Source organism: Leuresthes tenuis, unplaced genomic scaffold (genome assembly GCF_036924035.1).
Source record: "Leuresthes tenuis unplaced genomic scaffold, fLeuTen1.0.hap1 SCAF_16, whole genome shotgun sequence".
Lineage (NCBI taxonomy): Eukaryota > Metazoa > Chordata > Actinopteri > Atheriniformes > Atherinopsidae > Leuresthes > Leuresthes tenuis.
The window spans coordinates 9,957,829-9,977,094 of record NW_027325370.1 but is presented as its reverse complement, the minus strand read 5'-3'; the positions used below and the strand labels follow the sequence as shown (position 1 = coordinate 9,977,094).

The following is a 19,266-nucleotide window of genomic DNA, read 5'->3' as shown; positions in this document are numbered from 1 at the left end:
TGTTTTTATTTTTGTAAATTTCCAGCTTGCAAACAGGGAATGTTTCTCATTTCTCTCTCATTCTGTCTCTCCTCTTTCCTGCATGGAAGAGAAGCAACAGCCACAAGGAACTCAGGCAGAAAGCCACTGATGGACAACTATGCCACTGTAGCCAGACCCCAGCATCTGGCCCCTCTCTCATTTTTATTACAGAAGAATAACAATAAGCAGGTCGCCGACCCCACCATGAGATTTTGCCACAGTTTTCTAACAGTCGGTGCAGCGGATGCTGAGAAATTTCCATTTTTCCGCATGCATATTTAATTGAGTTTTGTCCCAGTGGTGCGGAAATGATTTGTTTTTTGCTCTCTGTTCACTTGACTCCTCTTCGGAGTCGCTAACCCTGATTAAGACGTTCCCGTTAATTTCCCAGCGCACACCTTTTTTTGTGCATTAATGGTTCTGATCGTCTAATTAAAACTTCTCAGCTCGGCTGCTGATCACCGCTCGTTGTGCCTCTGACCTGAAGTTTTAATTGCCGCATCAGAAGCGATAATAATAATTTTGAGGTTCTGATGATTAAAAACAATGCCATTGCCAACTAGTTGATAGATGGGGGTTTGGGTGGGTACAGCTGAGAAGTCTATGCAAAGAAGGGAATTATAAAAGGGACTGTAGAGTCAGGCGTACACCACAGAGGAGCACGAAGGTAACCGCAAGTGATCACTGACAAAAAGGGGTGGCAGAGCATATGTGGATCTCCCTGGCCTCTTGTCCCTCAGAGTCTTCCTGAGTAAACAAGTTTGGCTGGGATTGGGAACTAGCTTTCCTCATCTCAAATCTAAATCTGCTACTAACTGATCCACTTTGGAGCTCTACTCATTTGGCAGGTTTTTCAGGTCGGGGAGGAGAGAAAAAAAGAATAAAGAGAACATGAGAGAAAGAAAGATAAAGGCACATAAAAGATGACGACAGTCCAATACCTTCTGCTTATTTTCATAAAAACATAGTGGGAAGGTAGATAGAGTACAAAAGGCACATTGTTCATAAAGCAACTGAATGGAGAAAAAAAGGAAGCTCTGGTTGTCTCTGTCATAAAAACATGGTGCTGGTGAGATTATATGATATGTGTATTACTGTCAAAACAGGAGAAGTGAGTTGCTTGAAATCTGCTTTGAAACAGTACTTTCACACTGTAGTTTACAGATCAGACAAATTGTAGCATTGTTAGGAAATGATTCAGGCATGAAGAGAGTGCACCCTGGAAACTGCCACCAGCACTAATCTGTCACATTTATTTATTTATTTATTTTTCAACCACTGGATTTCTATTGGATTTTTTTTAGGTTTCAGCAAAAGATCAATGCTTCACAGTGAAGCTACTGTACATGCACACAGGCAAAAACACAGTATACAGATACATGGACATACAGTACCTCTTGCTCCATATTGTACCCTCCCCTTTTCCCTTTTTTGCACATATCTATTATTAATCAGTTGATTGCACATCTGCTTGCTTGTTTTTCTTCTTCTTCTTCTTCTTTTTTTTTTGTCAATAAAGCACTTTTAGTCTTGAATGTGACCTTGCACATTGTCTGCAGTCTTTCTGGGGCTACTGACCTTGAAGAACCTGTTTGGACTATTTCACTTCAGCTTAGTCCACGGGCTATTATCAAACACAAGCCCTCAGCCAAGTGCCACGCTCCCGTCACACCGCCGCAAAAAAACAAACAAGACACTGCAGGACAAAGGCAGACACAAACAGCCCTTGTAACACACTCACTGACTGCACAGGACAATGGCTGAAGAAAACAATGTATATTTCTAGCACAGATGGAGGAGGAAAGACACTGAACTTGAGGGCAATCAGGCAGGAAAGTTGAGATCTAAGGACAAATACGCCCTCTGGCTTCATCACAAACAGGGTAATTATGGTATTTTCCAGAGCAGAGGACAGGCAATCTAAAATGGTCTGGGGGAGAAAAAAACAATCTGACATGAGTGACAAGAACCATTCTGACAGCATCGTACCAAAACAGCTAACTTTTATTCAGTTTGCTGCTTAGGGTAATTCATGGGACACACGGCTAACTTGTTAAAATTGTACGTCAAATCTGGACTCGCAGCTGGCACCAGATGATAGCTTAATTTGTAAGTGTGTAGCAGAAGGCGAGAACTTGGCTTTAAAAATACACAACAGCACACAGTCCCATGCCTCCACAGGCTGAAACAAGGGAAATTTATTCTTGTGGCTTTGTTTTGAGACTCGTGTTCAGTTTCATGACACCAGGAGTGCAATTTGATAAGCCAACCAGCAGGGTAAATGAGCAGACGACCCCTGTGTTCCTCCCCCGTGGTAGCTTTGCTTGGTGCAGTAGCAAGGCAGTGTATAGTACAGTGGAGAAGGGGCTCAGCGGTGCACCTCTCAAGGGCCCTTGAGCTAATATCTGTACAGATTAACTGCTTCAGTTGTATTTTGGTCACGGGGATCTCTCTTTGCCTTAGTGGCTTGTTGGGCAAGAGAAGGGGAGGTGTGTGTGAGAGTGTGTATGGTGGTCATAAAGTCAGTTTAACACTTTTTATTGTGCAGTGAAAAAACGGCCTGCTTGCCTTTGAGGTCAGGAAGACTGGTGTGTGTCATTCCGTGTTATTATTTTTTGGGCCATATTTAGTATACTAGAATCCAGAATTTACACTGCTGAGTAAGTCATCTGCACTTTTGTACCACCACCTATGCTGTCTATCTCTCCACAGGACACACACACACACACTCACAGTTTCAATCCTCCAGGGTAAACTCAGCACACGCTGCTCCATTAGTTATCAATTAAGTCTGGAAATCTCCACCTGGCTTAAACACAGATGAAGCTGGCACATGTACATAGCATCTCTCTCAACAGGACGCTGAGGAGAGCGTGATTCCTTATTTGAGGGTGGGTGAGAGAGCGTATTTGCGTGTCCATGCGGGTGGCACTTTTGTCCATGAGGTTAACCTTGATATGAGGCCCTGTCAGGCCAGATAATGTCAATCAATGACAAGCCCTCACAGATAACCTCTAATGTGAAGCCTAAAAAGCAAAGCTGTTTAGATCTTTAGACATGCCCCCTTTCACCAGCATATGAATTGCATTACAAGGAAATGAGCTGTGGCATTTCTTTAATAAGACTCTTAAGACATTTTGACAGCATATAGGGCTGTCTGCCGTTAAAAAAAATTAAATAAAGCCCCTGCTGACAAAGCCTCCTCACACAAGGCAGTGTTCTGATGGGCAAATCTAAGTCCCTCTTAAGTGGAGGGAAGGAAAAGACAAGCAGGGAGGGGGAAAAGGAAAAAGAAGGGTGGACCGTACCCTTCTTTTTCCCCCGGCTCCCGGGGACTTCTTAATTGATTTCCAAGGTTACGTTTTAAAATTGTTTTTCAGACACGAGGGCCTTGTGAATGAGAGTGTGAGTCAATGTTTTTCAAGCAATTTCCCTAAATTCAGCCTAGTTTGGCATGTTTGCATCACATCCCGCTGACCTCCTTTCATGCCCCCCACCCACTAGTTTCCCTCTTTTTCTCCTTTCTCTCTCCTTGAAAAGAAAGGAGGTGACTTTAACCCAAAAAAAGCATGTATTTCCAGACAGGATGCCTGTGCTGACAGCATCGATCCCTGGCTACCATTAAAACATTTGCTCTGCCTGACAGACTTTCCTCTTTTGGACTTTACATGTAGTAGAATGAATCAAAGGTGCCTGTTAAAATGTCATCCTGAGTAGCTTCTGCACCTGTCCAAAAATGATCCATGGCTCGAAGAAAGCATACTTTTTATTACTTTTTACTGTACACTTAGACTGTTCAAAGTCTTTCTCTCATGAAACACAAATAAAATTTGATTAAAAAAAAAAAGAAACACTCTTTGTAGGCCTAAGACAGGTAGTGATGCAAATAAGTCTTCCTATTCATGGGATTTGCATTTTTTAGATCCTGTGGCTGTGGCTCTTCTGTCAGAACATTGCTTTTGTATGTACTACCTTTCAGACAAGCAGGATGGAGGTAGCAACAGGGTTTGTGATCACACAAGACATTTTGAAGTGTCTTCTACGTGTCTGTGTGGTTGGCGAAATGTGGGTAGGTGCTCAATTCACTGTAAACATATACTGTACGTTAAGTGGCTTAGGCCAATATCAAATGTGTTGGTGTTTGTATGTTTGCACGGTTGTAGACAGCAGGGCATTGTGCTCTAAGCTCTCCTTCTGCTCGTCTCTGTCTAGTGGTTGCAGGTCACGTCTATTTCTCTGAGACACACACTGACATTTCCACACACTCATGAAAAGCTGATCCACATCGAGGGTAATAAACACAGCTGTGTCAGTGACAGCACTAGAATAAAAGTTTGACGTGAACTAAGGGCAGAAGTAAATGTGGCAGTTTTGACCTAAAACAGGAACATTCATATTTCTGGGAGTTTAGCAGAAGCAAAGATGTGCTATGACTAAATTTGAAGGTGTGATAAAACAACATGCACAATAAAGGGGGGGAAGGGTGGTGAAAAAATGACTGAAATGATGAAACAAGCAAAGCTGCTTTACAGGAAAAAAAGAATGCTGTCTATTTTGGGTCTCAGTATACAAAAGGAAGCGCTGCTAAGTTGACTCAAACAAATAAATTTGCTTTTGATAAAACCACAGTAACTACTTTTGCATTCTACACCAAACCCACTTTGTTTCCTGCATCTTTATCTTCGTGACTTGCCACATTTGTGAGAAGCCTCTCAATAAACAGTCTCGCAAAACAACTGAAACTTTTAAAATGATGCAGTGTTGATGGCTTAAAATGTAATTTCATTTGAAAAGTGGCAGGTTAAAGGAAAATCACAGAAGTGAACATAGAACGCTTGCCTATTTGCGCTGTAACCAGCTGCCCGTTTTACATTTCTGCAACATTAATATTCCTCTTATTATTATTTTAAAGTGAAAACGGATACTCTGTTGAAGTGCAAATCTGATGAATTACGGGAGCAGATTGCTGCTATTAATTATTAAAACCTATTTTATAAATATTCAGGTCTGTCATGCATCTAATAATGAACGCTTTAGAGGAGGTTACTTCCTGTGCGCATCCTAATGTGTCAGAAATATCGCTTTTAATCACACTCATGTCAGTGAGTGTGCCAAGTTTGAACCTGACGAAAAAAAATCTGCAAAATCAAGGAAACTCAGATGGAAAACTACTGTGCTTATCACAGCTCTTCAGTTCCTGCAGGTTTGCACAAACCTGGTTCCTCTTCTGCCCCATCTAAAGCCATGGTGAACACCTCCCTGCTCCCTCCTGCATTCTTACTCTGGTAATTTGAATGGGGAATAATGCATCGGCAGCACTCTACCTTCTGGACACACCTAGTCCCAGTGCTACTGCTGCCATATGCTGCATTGATACATATTCATATCACTTTCTCCTGTGTTGTGTGTCTGCGAGCAATGAGGCTTAAATGACTGCCTCAGAACTTCAGATGGGAAGAAGGAAAAGGAAAAGAAACGACGAGCACAAAGAAAGTTTGAATACTCTTCTCCTATTTCCTCTTTTCTGTGAATAAAAACAAGTTTGGGTGGATTAACGAAAGGCTGTGGAGTTTCAGAACTGGCTCTAAGAAGCTGTGCGAGGCGGCGACTGTCGACACGGTTAGATAAAACTGTCAGGTGGATGGTTTCCCTGGTAGAACAAGAGTCGACGATACTGTACCACAACTTCCATACATCCAAGCAGTATTTTCATTTGCTGCATACACACACCCAGAGACACACACAGACACACACTGTGGAGCACTGAGATTAACACTGTCAGGGCTACAATGATACCCCGTCATTATCTGCGCACGGGGCCTCCTTCATGCGCTTGCTTGCCTCACTGTCCTCTCCACTGCTTCTCTGTGGAGGTAGTAATTACTAAAGCTAACATTTCTTTCTCTCTATGCCTCCAACTACCCTCCACTTCCCCATCTTTTATCTCTCTTTATGTAGTTCTCTCAATTGCCTAACCAGCTTTTTGCCCACTGGTGATACAGCTGAAGGTATGCCAGTGCTTATGGCAGCAGCGGTGTGACTCCCTCTGTTATTAATATATTTGATGCCAAACTGATGTGTGATAACAGCACGATGTGGTGCCTAAGATTCCAATCAGTCATCTGGGTCAAACACTCATTGTGATACAGCAACAGAGAAATGCTTGATGTATCACTGCTGTATCTGTTCTACTATACATTGTTGGTGTAACAAGTTAGGATCAGAGAGATGTTCCCTCTTTCATGGCATTTTTCATTATCAACAATGCTCTTACTCTTTCGCTTTCTTCTTCCTCTCCCACTGGAACTATGGCTTCATCAAAGGTGATGGCTTGCTCAAGCGCATTTTCTCAAACGTCTTCTTCAGCCAACAATTTCCCAAGCTGCTCTCGGGTAAACGTCACTCATAAAAACTGGGGAAGATTTGATGGCGAGATCAAAAAGAAAGGAAGGATAGCAAGGAGAACAGGGAGATTGGGGGGGAAATCGTGATGATACCCTCCTCCCCCATCTGACACCAACGAGTGGTGAGGGTAATTCCTCCAAGCAGGGCCTGTGTTTTCAGATGCAAAGACAACAAAACGCAGGGCGCTGCCACGAGACATCAAAATGGACGATTTTGACTTCAGAGGGTCTTCAGATGCTTGAGGAGTTGTCAGTGTTGGGCCAGTGGGACTGAACAGAGAGAACAGAAGGTACAAGCAGGCTGTTAACAACTAATACGGGAACCAAGCCAGAAAGGCCGTCTCCTCCCAAAATGCCAATCGGCACCAGATCACTAAAAGGCTTCAACCACACTGTAATATCCCACCTGAGCACTTTCATCTGCTGAAAGTTACATGGCTTGAAAGTCTAACAGCTGTTGCATCTCGGTTATTCATTGCGCATTTGAAAAAGACGGTAAAAAGTAAAAATTCCACATATAGAGAGAAACTGAACAAACCTCACACAAACACTCTTCTTAGCAGACTGTGGCTTCAACAGGTGTCCTGAAAGAAGAAATTTTATGTTCTTTTCCTCACAGAGAGATTTTCATCAGCAAATCAAAGACTTGCTCTCTTTGGAGACCTGAGCTGTGTTGTGACACGCTAAGAGGGATGTCCGCATTTTCTCCTGAGTTGTTCTCGCTCATTCTTGGAGCATTAGGCTCACTCTAAATAGCCTCAAGCAGATTAGGCTGGCTCATATTCAAATGCACATTTCTTATAAAACCCACTCCACGAGTGGGCCAAGGAGATCAGCGCAGGAGCCTGGTGAGATGGTAGTCAGAGAAGATTCTGTCACGTATAAATCAGCACAGAGGAGGAAAGGAGGCAGAGAGGAAGGGTGAGGGAGAAAGGCTGAGGTAAAAGACAAACAAGTGTTGGCTCTGCTATATGAGTTTAGTTAGCTAGAGAGTTAGTGCATGAGTTATGGCTAGCGAAGGGCTGAGGGACGCTGTATTTATGAGGGGACTGAGTGAGTGTTAAATCCCTGGTAAGAAATAAAGTCGTCCCTGAGCGAACAGGGGAAACATTTCACTCAGTCTAAGAGGTGCCTTGAAAAAAAATGAGAGCCATCCCTCTTCCAGGGGAAGCACTGGTTCAATATTACCTAAAATTGCTTTATTTCTTAAAAATGCTATAGATCACATCCAAGTAGACTGAATCTCATATTTGAGTAAAGTGGAGGATTCTGTCTGTGTGCATAATATCAAGTGAGTTCACAAGCCAAGGAAAGGGAAAGAATCTGATTCTTCTAAAATTGCATGCAGATTTTCTGAGGGATCTTTGGCTAAGAGGAGCTGCCAAAACACACAGTGCACTTGTTGCAGTGCAAGGGTTCATCCAAGAAAAGTTTTCCATTGTGGTTTACCCAGGAAAGAGTGTTGTTTTTCAATTCAGATATTTGAATTTAGCTACCCAAACAAATCTCTCAATATCCATCTATGTATCAAGCTATCGATCTAAATGCATGTCATTTCTTTAGTTTGTTCTTGGAAAAAACTTTCCCTGTTAAATGGAGTCAAAGTTAAAAAGCCAGAAACAAAGCAGGGCTCTTGGCCAACGGAAAAGGAAAAGCTTAACATTGCACATTGTGCACATCCAAGTTTAACTCAGACCTTTGTCCAAACCCCTGCAGTAGTAATAACAATTATTACTTAAAAAGGCAATATTTTTGCATTAACTTAAAAGGCTATATCTTTTTCTTCCCCTCAAGCCTGTGCGGCCTCACTTACCCTAAGTATCTTCATAAATCACCGGTTACTGTTAACATGTACTCCACAATTCAGTCATCAATCTCCTACCAGGTCAGAGTGAAAACAGAGGGGGAAATGTCTGCTTAGTAAAATGTCTCTCTCGTGAATGCTGCTACCACCACCCACAACTCAAAGACAGAAACACACACTCTATGCGTGTAGACCAGTAGCGTACAGTACACATCAGTTAGATAATAAACACGCGCCCAGCACACTGCAACCAAAGCAGTCCTATGGGACATGGGAGCAGTTGCCAGATCGCCACGGTAACTCAAGCCAAATTCAATTCTGACTTCACCTCTCACTCCACTGGTTCCATTTGTTCTAAAAACAAATAAACAGCAAGCGAGGAGTTGAAGTCAGCCAACTTCTGCCTCGACAAGAAATCTCGGGCCCAGGCTGAAGCGCTCATCTGTTTGAGAGGCAGACACCCACAGGGCCGCATGTAAATCTGTGTTTATGTTCACAGACACAGTATTTATTTAACCAAAAGGAGAAAATCTAATTGTACACAAGGAGGATTATTCCTCTCAGAAACGTGTCTCCATGAGGGAAAAAAGGACTCTTTAGCCTTTCTTCAACAGACACTGTTTACATCAGCAGAGTGGAAAATCCCTCCAATGACGAACCTCTCCATCACATCTGTATCTAAACAGCTAGATCAATCACGAGCAACACCGCAAATTACTTCATGACCGATCTGAGCGCATCTGCACTTGACATCAGAGCAGGGGGATTAAGGTGCTTTTAAATAATTCCTATTTTTAGCCTTCAGAGGCAGATGTTTTTTCCTCATCTAAAGTCAAATAAGAATGTGTTCATAATTTAGATCAGATCATTTACCTGCATAAAGAAAACAATAGTCCTCTATTTGAATATATTAGATACATGTTCATAGTCAAGGTTGGGCTTGAAATATTAATCAGTAAAGTAATTAAAAAATGCTAATATCACATATATGTACATAAATGGAAAAAGTCTTTTCCTCTGACGTGTACTGACTATAAACTGCATATAGTAGTTTAAAATTTAAAGTAATAATAACTTAAAATTGTAAGGTACAATATTCTAATATTTATATATTTCTTTCATAGAATAAATGTTACTTCCCTTCACTCTCTGTCATGAATGTAACTGTGAAATGTAACAAGTGGAAGAGTGCAACAAGGCCCAGCACCAGTCAAAGAGAAAACTTTCGGAGAAGCAACTGACATTTAAAAAGTCATGTGAACACATTACTGACATTCAATGCACCATAGGTGCAAATGTACCTAAAAAATACTAAATGTTTTCCAGAAAGCAAACATTCCACCTGCTGTTTCCTGACTCAGACGTGCACTCACTTTGACACCACCCACCACATCACTACACATGCGTGCCTTACTCATGCCAACTGCAAATAGTAGCAAAGCCGTCCACGACGTAACACTCAACTTGTGAGTGTGTGTTTGTATGAGAGGGGAGGAAGAGGAAGGTGTGTGTGTTCATTTGTGTGTGTGTGTGTGTAGGGGGGGGTCTTACCTGGCAGCAAACCGCCCTCTGCGCTCTGTCTCACCTCTCCCTCCTGCCCTGGAAGAATTCTCTCCACAAAGCAAGGCATTTTCTCCACAACTGCTCTCTGCCAAGACTCTGCTCCCTCTCTCCCCCTCTCCCTCCCTTTCTCCTTCTCACTTCTTTCCTCTCTCCCACTCTGTCCTCTTCTCTTGCTGTCTATCTCTCCTCCCTCCTTACCCTCCCCCTCTCCCTTTCTCACAGATGTCGAGGCTGTGCGAGTTTACCCACTTTACCAGTAGGGGTCCTTCATCGCCCTTCTCCACCCCACAGCCACATGGGGGAACAAAACACACATACACACAGAGGCCACTTAACGGGCGCCCTCCTGTCACTGCTACAATGAGAGCCCAGCACAGAATACAGAGAGAGAGACAGGTGTGAAGTGGGTGGTGTGTAGCGGGGGCTGGCCCTCAGCCCTTTCCAGCCCCGCTCAGCCCTGTGCGGCTCTGCTCTGCCCCGGCTCCTGAAGTGTAGTACAGTAGTGGCTCACTCACACACACACACATACATTCACACACTCATGGGTATATGAGCACACAGATTGACTTACAGTGAGTCCCTCAGAGCCAGCAGCCAAAGAGACAGAGAGTGTTTGCGGGCACGCACAAGCGCACACTCTTTCACTAGTACGCTGCACAGACACACAGAACAACTGCTGCCGTTTGCTACTGCCGCTGTTGACAGTGATAACATGTGCTTTGTGCCCTATGTGTGAGTGCGTGTGGTAAAGTGCATGTGCACGCACGGATAAACACACACACTCATACACAAACACAGCAGATGCCTATCGGCTCTCGTATTTCAGGTCTCTGTTCTACAGGGTTCTTTTTTTTTTTTAATTTAAAAAAAGAAAACAGTGTTCATTGACACTGGCATGTTAGATTTGAAGGCTCTCAGCCAGTGTACAGTGGGGAATTTCTAGTTTCTCTTCTAGTTGTGGGGCACTTTTCACATTGCAGCATCAATACTGGAAAATATTAGCTGTCCTGTTGAAGAATGTTAGATCTCTGCTTGCTTTTGAATAAGATCAGATTCCCTTTAAAGCATGAAGGATATAGCTTTATGAGTTTAATTGTGCATCACCATGTTAACAACTCAATTAAATGTGAAAATGTTGGTATATGGATAAAATAAATGTTTAGATGTCGACTGAAGATTGTGAGGATCCCAGCAAGTAAACACACTAAGATCAACACATCATGAAAGTTGATCCCGCAGTTTTTAAATCAAATATTAACCAACTTTTATGGTGTTTTATAATGTAGGAAAGGACTGTACTGATCAGGATCATATGCTATTAAAGCATCATAACAGTAATTATCAGGCCAAGTATGTATGTGGACCTGTTTTTCCATTTATTGCAGTCTCAAACAGGATAAGGGTATCTGCACTTATGACATAATATCCCGGACCTGCTGTTTGTATAATTTGAACAGAGGGTGGATCACCTCTATTTGAATCAAACAAAGCCCTCTAATGACAAAAAAAATATTACATGACAGACAAAACTGCAACGCCTAGTCAGACTGCCCTTAAAAATCTTGGCAGCGACTAATGAACTAAATAGGATGTTAAAACGAGCAGGACACGGATGTTGAATAAAGCTACCAGAAAGTGTACTCACTTAAAATTATGATAAGCCAACGTGGAAAAAAGAGTTTTGCTTTTGATTGACTCTTATCACATTTGACATCAGTGGCAAAACTCCCTTGACAGCAATACTGAAATCAAATACAGGTTTTTAGAAAAAAGTAATTTATGTTTACAGGAAATAAGAATGACGCACTCAATCCTTATTCCCTTGTTGTGTTAACTAGAACACAGTGCCTGTATTAAATGTTGGAGAAGCAGCAGCACAAGGACAAGTAAAACATACCTTAAATAGACTACAAATGAAGTCACTTAACACCCACTCGTTCCCTCGCCACCCCATGCTCTGTCTGTCTTCAAGAGAAAAAGCCTGTGTTTGACTTTCTCCCGCTCTGGTTCATAGTTGTCTTTTGCTTTTTAAACAGGCACCTCGCCTGTCACAGTGCAACAACGGGCGCATTCCCCTTAAATGGCTCCTTTTGACAACTGATCTGTAAATACAGCAGGATCTGCAACTTCCCTCTTTCTCGCTCTGCTTGACTTTCTCCCTTTTTGTCTGTGCTTTCTTTTCCTCTGCCCAAACTCCTGACAGACCCCCACACACTCAGAACATGAAGGTCTCCCGATGACCCCCACCACCACCCATACACACACACATACACACACACACGAGCATACACACACATTTACCCCCACGTCCCCCTCCCAACTTCCCCAACTCCATTCCCCCTGCCTCTATAAAAACACAAATATGCCATAACTCAGGCAGTGCTGCCACATAGCCTCCATCTTGCCCTGTACCGGGAGGGGGAGGCCTCTCAGGAAGGTCACCAACAAATGGTTTTCCGATTCACTGCCCCTGAAATAATTTTGTGTATTAAAACCTGAATCTGCACTTTCTGGCCTGAAAGCTTTTCTAATTATTCCAGTGTCCTTGGGACAGACACAGATCCTTCACACGCCGGAGGAAACAAGCCATAGAGCAACCACTACAGCCACAAACACCCCTGCACCACTACCCCCTCCTTCCCTCCCTCCCAGCCTCCCTCTCTCTATCCCTCCATCTCCCCACCTCCTCTCTCCTCTGCTCTCCTCTTTACAGCCACCCCACCTCCCTCCCCAATCTGTTTTCAAAGCGTGTCTGTCCTTTATTAAATTGTTTTCTTTTCCACATTATCAGTTGCCATGGAGACCTCATCTCTCGGATTATTTGAATTTCATTATATCTATTGATTTGGGAGCATTTCATCTTTTTTATTGTTTTTCTGTCAATTTTCGAAACGAATAACCATCTAATTTGCGTCAGCGCTGATTACGTTCGTCCCTCAATAGAGGTCGGCAGCTGCGCCGGGGAAACAAATCAATGGAAAAACATCATAAAACTCGAAAGTACAATCAACCAGGATATGGGTGACATTCCGTGGTTGCTGAAACGAAGTCATCAAAAAATATATACTTTTTTTTTTTTCCTGCGCCTCTGCATGTGTGGGGGGTGCCGTGAGGAGGACACATATGTGTCTGGGTAGATATATTACTATATTTCAGCAGATAATATACTATGGTAGATTTCCATACTGATAACAGCCCCTCCTGGCCTGACTAAAACCAAAAAATGCTTACTGTATCTAAATAATTTATGCAATTTTAGCATTTCTATATAAATTTTTTAATAAGCTGCTTGGAGCAAAGTGGCCATTAACAAAACACACAGCTGTCCAATGGGCTAAGCCCAGCAGATCAATTGCACTTTTTTATGACATGATAAAATGCTTTTAAAGCAATTTACACAAATATGGAAAAAATGACTTCATGGGCTTCATTTATTCATAAGGAGGTGTATTAGGGGGAAAAAAATCTTACAAAAGCTAGACAGGAGAAATCGTCCCGGTCCTAACTGGAACGGACTTGCTGCCCTCTCCACAAGGACATAAAGTTTCATTACTGATGCACGCAGTCAAAGGCAATTTAGCAAACACAGTGTGCAAAAGAAAACATCAGCATATTGCAAGTGTTCTTGTATTAGGCAGACCTTGCTTGTTGTTTTCCAATTTTTATTCTTTTTTTGGGGGGGGGGGTTCTTGTCTTGCCCTGCCTAGTGTCACCCTGACCCAACGCCAAGGGGAGGTAGCCTCAGTTTCACAGATGTGTACTTTCAGGGCCACAAAACCAAGCCAAACCATTTGCCGGACAAAGAGGCCTTGCATGTGTGCACACACAACTTCTGCTTTACGGTTACATTGAAGATGATAACCATACTCATTATATGAGAAAGCACTAACACATACACATTGGCACATGAGTCTGGATGGATCGGGGGGGGGGGGGGGGGGGGGGGGCTAATCTTATTTCAAAGCATCCTCTTCATCTGCAGACAATGTGCCTGAGCTGCTCCATGAGATGCTGCTGCTGAAGGCCTCATGTTTGCAACACATGTCAACATTTGACAAAGCATCACTTTTCCCCCCTACAATATTCTGTTGCTCAGGCCTCTGAAATGAGGGCGCTAACAAATTAGCTTTTTATGTTTATTTGTGTGTGGGTGTGTCAGAGCAGAGAGAAAGGGAGATCTCATTTTCTAAGGCACCAGCTCTTAACCTGAGAAAGGAAGGGAGAGAAAGAGAAAGAAAAGGCTGAATGTTTTGGAGTCACGATTCTTCTCCTGATTGCCCTAGCTGTCTCAGTTGTGCAAAACATGACCCTCCCCTCCCTCAACCACGACAGTAACACGGGCGACTGGATAAACACTATTTTATGCACTGACTAGATGAATTGCCAGACAGTAATTGCAGTCCTCCTCTCGCACCAACAAAACTCAACTGCACAGGCTTTTTCTCTGACACCAAACTGCAGTAGCACATAGTACCAAGCTGCAGGTGTGTGCCACATTTGTCAATGCCTCTCCCAACTAGATAAATATAAATATCAGACCCAGTAACAACAACAAACCCTTCTCTGGTGCTTTCAGTGATGTGTTAATAATCTGTAGCTGAAAGAGGACTTGTTGTGTGGACGGACAGTGTTATCATGTGCAGTCAAACGCTGTCAGAGCTGGCTTTGTAGAGAAAGTTTGGTGATTTTTTTTTCTGCTACCCTTGCATTTTGGGCTTTCCTCTCCTCAACATAACAAAACTAACAAGCCTGTGTCCCAAACTAAACATTCCCACACAGTGACCGGCATGGACTCTGACATCAACATGTCAACTCAGCCCTGATGCTACATTTAAGAGAGGTCTGAACTTGACCAATTTGCAAAAAGAATTGAGAAAAATTGAGATTTGAGAGAAGGGGCTAATTTTGTGAATTTGGTATTGACACCCACTAGAATTTAAAAAATGAAGATCAGTTCTATATCAGATCAAGAGCTGGTGATCAGTGCAGAGAAACACTCTTTATTTTGCTTGACAGTGCTTTATCCGGTCAGACTGTGGCCCAAAAGTGATGCAGTAAACTATGTTGTTAATGTCCGAGCTCTAAAAAGCACAATTATGGAGGACCTCGACTGAATAATTTAAAGAGTATAATTATTGACCTCTATCCAAATTCCTTTGAAAGGTACATTAAGATATAGAAAAGCTCTGGAGGTGGAAGTGAAACTGAGGGGAAGTGAGAGTGTGTGTCTCTCCAGGCCTCCCTAATGCACTCTCCTGCTGTACTCTAACTTCCTGTGGACCCCTAATGTGCCCACTGCTCGCTGGTCTGATGAAGACTACAGTTAATGAGGCCCCTGTTTCTGAAATGAAGTATCTCTGCAACCATCAACATGCATTACTATCAAACCACCACCCCCCGCAAAACCACATATACATACACAAACACACAGCGACACGGCCGCTGTCCCAAACCAGCATACACACACAGACATGGGCCACCAATCCTTATCAAGCCTCCCCACTTTTTTGTGTCACCACAGGTTTCGCTAAGCTGGACCAGACTAAGCTACGGCAGGGGGGGGGGGGGGGGGGGGGGGGGGTGTTGGTAACTGTCCCTCAGGGGGCTATCAGTGAGCAGGGCAGCCATCACTGCTGGTGTCTCCGCTTGTCAATTGAAAACCTGGGTATGACAGCCACCAGTCAAGAGGTAGATGAGGACAGAGAAAATTTTTTTTTTTCAAATTTAGCTGAGTACATGTGACTGCAAAAAGCAGTGGATTTAAATAAAGCATTATCAGGATTTGGGCTGTGTGTGTATGCGTGTGTGTGCGTGTGTGGAGGGGAGGGGGGGTCAGTAAGAGCTGGCAGCAGGCTTCGAGGAGGATACTGCAAGATGAGGACTTTTAATTAAAGGAAAATATTTGTGTTTGCGAACAATCACTGCTGGAACATGGAACAATTCAGAGAATTCTGGTTGTTAAATTACTTGCTCTTTTAAGTGATTTGAGGTATTTCAAATCCTCTTTGCACACATGCATTTTTAAAATTTCAATTATGCCGTACATCTTTAAAGTTTAGATTCAGAAGCTGTTTTAAGTAAAAAAATTTTGACAAGGAACTACATATTTTCGATTAAGAACAATTTAAAGAATGAATTATTTTTAACAACAATAGGGCTGCTCTCTCTGCTGTATGTCAGCCTGGAAGGATAGAGGGCACTGAAATAATTAGGCGACTTCTGCAACATCCTGAATGCCAAGGACAGGTGGATTAAAGTATTAAAACAATCGCATTTCAGTCTTGAAATAGTCCTGTGCACGACTCAGCACCATGCGCCTCTGTTCAAGTTCAGCTGCCAGCTCCATAACGCCACAGGAGAGGACTAGAAAAAAAAGCCCAATCCCATTAGCTACGTACATCTCTGCAGTCCTGCTGGAAACGTGAGCAAATCTTAGTGATGATTATCCCCCAAAGCTTTTAAATGATAACACATAATCGAAAAGTACAAACATTTTCTCTGTAATCGCACAATCAATTTGGGTTTCCCCACTTGTGTTAGAATCTGCTCCTTTCTAAATTAAACAGAAGAGACTGGGTCAGAAGAGGACACATTTAGCCACTGTTCTCCAATCAAAGGCTTGAGAACAGAGCTCCCTGTATGAGAAGAAGGAAATTATCCAAGATAAAGCTATCTATAGTGACACATTTATAAGAAAAGCAGTGAATTTTGTCGTGCTGGTTCGCGCAAACATTTGTGTAAGTGATCCTCGGGTTAATCAGATATGTTTAATACTTTGAAAATTAGAGAAAAATGGTTCAAATTGGTATTGACAACACTAAAAACTGCTATTCAGCAAAATTTGTGAAATGCAGACTAAAATACACTCCCATTTTCCTTACTGACAAAGGTTAGCTTCAGTTTATACTTTAAACTGAGGCATCCTCTTATATAGATGCTTGAAAAGACAACCAAAGAAGGACGTATAAGTGAAAAAATATAAAAATCAGTTTTAAAAACTGTTTCTAGAAAATAAATAATGCTTTTATTTATATTTTATATTCATCAGTAACATTTGCATAAGCAGTGAAAATGCCCTTTTTTAAACAATTAATTAAGGTGAGCTCTTTGAAGAAATCTAAGCCTCTTAGCCCACCTTCTGCCATCTGTGGCTCCAATAAGAGAGCTCTTAAAGGTTAGCTCTTTTGCCCTCTGAAAGGAAGAAATAAGTGCTGCCTGTTCTGTGAGTTAGAGTACCAACGTCAGTCTGCTATCACAGCTGTACCGTGAAGGTGGAATGAACTGTCTGTGACAGAAGAAGAAAAAAAACAGGAAGCTGAAAGAGGTGAGAGACAGAAACCTGTGCCCTCCACTCTCCCCCAGTAAAGACGCTCTTAACCAGATCTGACAGATAACAGCTCTTTAGCAATTGGGGTCAGTTAAAGGAAAAGTAGCTCAAGTTTTGTTGGGGCTTTAGCTTCATAGACGTTCAGGAGCTGCTGCCCATTGCAGCATCAAAGGGGATTATGGGGACAGGGCCATCTGCCATCTGTACAAGAATAAGTGTGAGTCCTTTTATGTTTCTGCCTGTATGTTTGCGTGTGTTTGTGAAATAAAGACAGTGAGACAGTGTAAATGTGCTTTAACTTAAAACAGAGATAGCCTAAGTGCATTAAAGGTTAGCATCATACCAGTCAAATATGATATGCTGAGTCCAGTATTAGAATCATAAGAACTTAGGGCTCGTATAAACACTAAAACTAAAGCACAGGGATGTATCAGTGTTTAATGGTGACTTGTTTAAAATATACTTTAATGGAGAATAGTGTGCCTTATGTCAAAACATATAATTAGTTTTTGTTATGGGTTTATTTGAACACAGTGCCAAACCTTGTTCCCCCTTCACCTCTCTAATTTGTTTTGGGTCTTGTTTCCAGCCTCTACCTGGGAATGTTTTTTGCTCAATAGTCTGCTTCCTTTTAGCTGCACCGCCCAGTGCTTGACCTTCTGCCGACACATATTTTCAGCACTCTAATTGTCGTTTAATCACATATCAACTTGTCATTTAAAGACCCCTTTTTTTCCAAGGGGGAACATTTGCATATGTTGTAAAACTAATTTCGTTCGAAAGTGCCAGTGCATGTGAAAGCAGGCGTTCTTTCTCTCTCCTTTGCTTTCACACCCACGAAGACACAGTTACACACAAGAGGCTATGACACACATAACGTCTACCGTATCTCACCTTAACAGACAAAAACACACATAGGAAGACGCCATACCTGATATTCTCGATTGAGGTGGTTTTATCACATTTGTTAACAGTGTGTGGTGACACATAACGTGTTAGAGTTGGGACAGCGACAAGAGTGATTCAAGAGCATGTTCTTGTGCGAGCTAAAGTGAAGGTGACAGTAAATGTATAGTGTTATAGAGGAGTCAATTAGAGTTAATAACGTATCACTCTTTCAAATGTTGCATTCATTTGTTCTCACTTAGATAAAGCTACTGCAAAGTAGGTTGTGCTGGGTTTTGCCTACCAGACAACACTACATTTACATTATCACCCTTATACATCGAGGAGCCATGTTCCGCTTGAGTGGTGGCAGCAGAGTGGGGTGTGGGGAGGTTGAGGTGGGGGTGAGAATCATGCTTTTCAGGCCCAAGGAATGCAAGTCCTCTGGAGATCTCTCCCTCTAATTACAGAGCAGGAGAAAGACAGCTCTTTGTTCTACCTTTTATAACATTAATTGATAAAATAGAGCTAGGGTGGAGCCATCATATGGGGGGAGGAGTGTGTAGGGTTGGGATGAGCTGAGGGGGATCCTTTTGGGCAGATGAAGGTTGGTGAGAGGTATTTGGAGCTGAGGCCCTATTTTCACAGGACTCCTAATCCCTTTAGGGGCTGTGATAGTGGCACAGACCTGGCACTCAAACTTACCCAAAGGAGTGGTGGAGGACGGGGCAGACTTTGGTGCCAGCATTGTCTGGGCCCATGCCTTAATTAACTCTCTCTTCAGGGGACACAGATGACCACACTAAGAACGTATGTCACAAACAACAGGGAGTTCTGACAACCTCTAAGAGGAAGTGGCATCTCACCCACCGTGGAATCATGGAAATTCTGGGCAACTGTAATATGGTCCCCATACAGCTCAAAGCCATACAGACATTGCAGGACATCATCATCACCATCAGTGTTATTTTAAATATTAGAAGTTGTTACTTTCCAAAACTGCAAGATCAATAAGTTCCATTTCTACTCATGCAGGATTGGCCAATCTTATTTGTCAGCAGTTAAGTAGCTGTAACAGGCTTTGCCATGGCTGTAATCTGCTTCTGCTCGTTTAGTCTACCTGCAGTCAACAGAGGCTGAGAAGTGCTGGTACAGTGGCCAAATGGAGTTTGAATATGTTACAGAGGCAATTAAGCATGTTGGTGTGTGTGCACGCACACAACAGTGTCAGAGGTGCTAAGCCGGGCCAAACACGCCTCATT

General features: G+C 42.6%; 1 protein-coding gene across 6 annotated transcripts in view; it reads right to left on the bottom strand.

Moving 5' to 3' along the window:
• Positions 1-19,266, bottom strand: part of casz1 (castor zinc finger 1) — a 70,969-nt gene that overhangs the window by 34,556 nt on the left and 17,147 nt on the right. For 2 of the 6 annotated variants that reach the window (XM_072366218.1, XM_072366219.1), the window contains exon 1: positions 9,781-9,912. The exons of 1 other annotated variant lie outside the window; for it this stretch is intronic. In XM_072366218.1, the coding sequence (XP_072222319.1) occupies positions 9,781-9,859 (79 nt within the window). In that variant the 5' untranslated portion in view covers positions 9,860-9,912. Of the gene's footprint in view, positions 1-6,295; positions 6,696-9,780; positions 9,913-19,266 lie in introns of those variants that run through there. 3 more of the 6 variants (XM_072366222.1, XM_072366223.1, XM_072366221.1) reach the window with 2 other exon arrangements.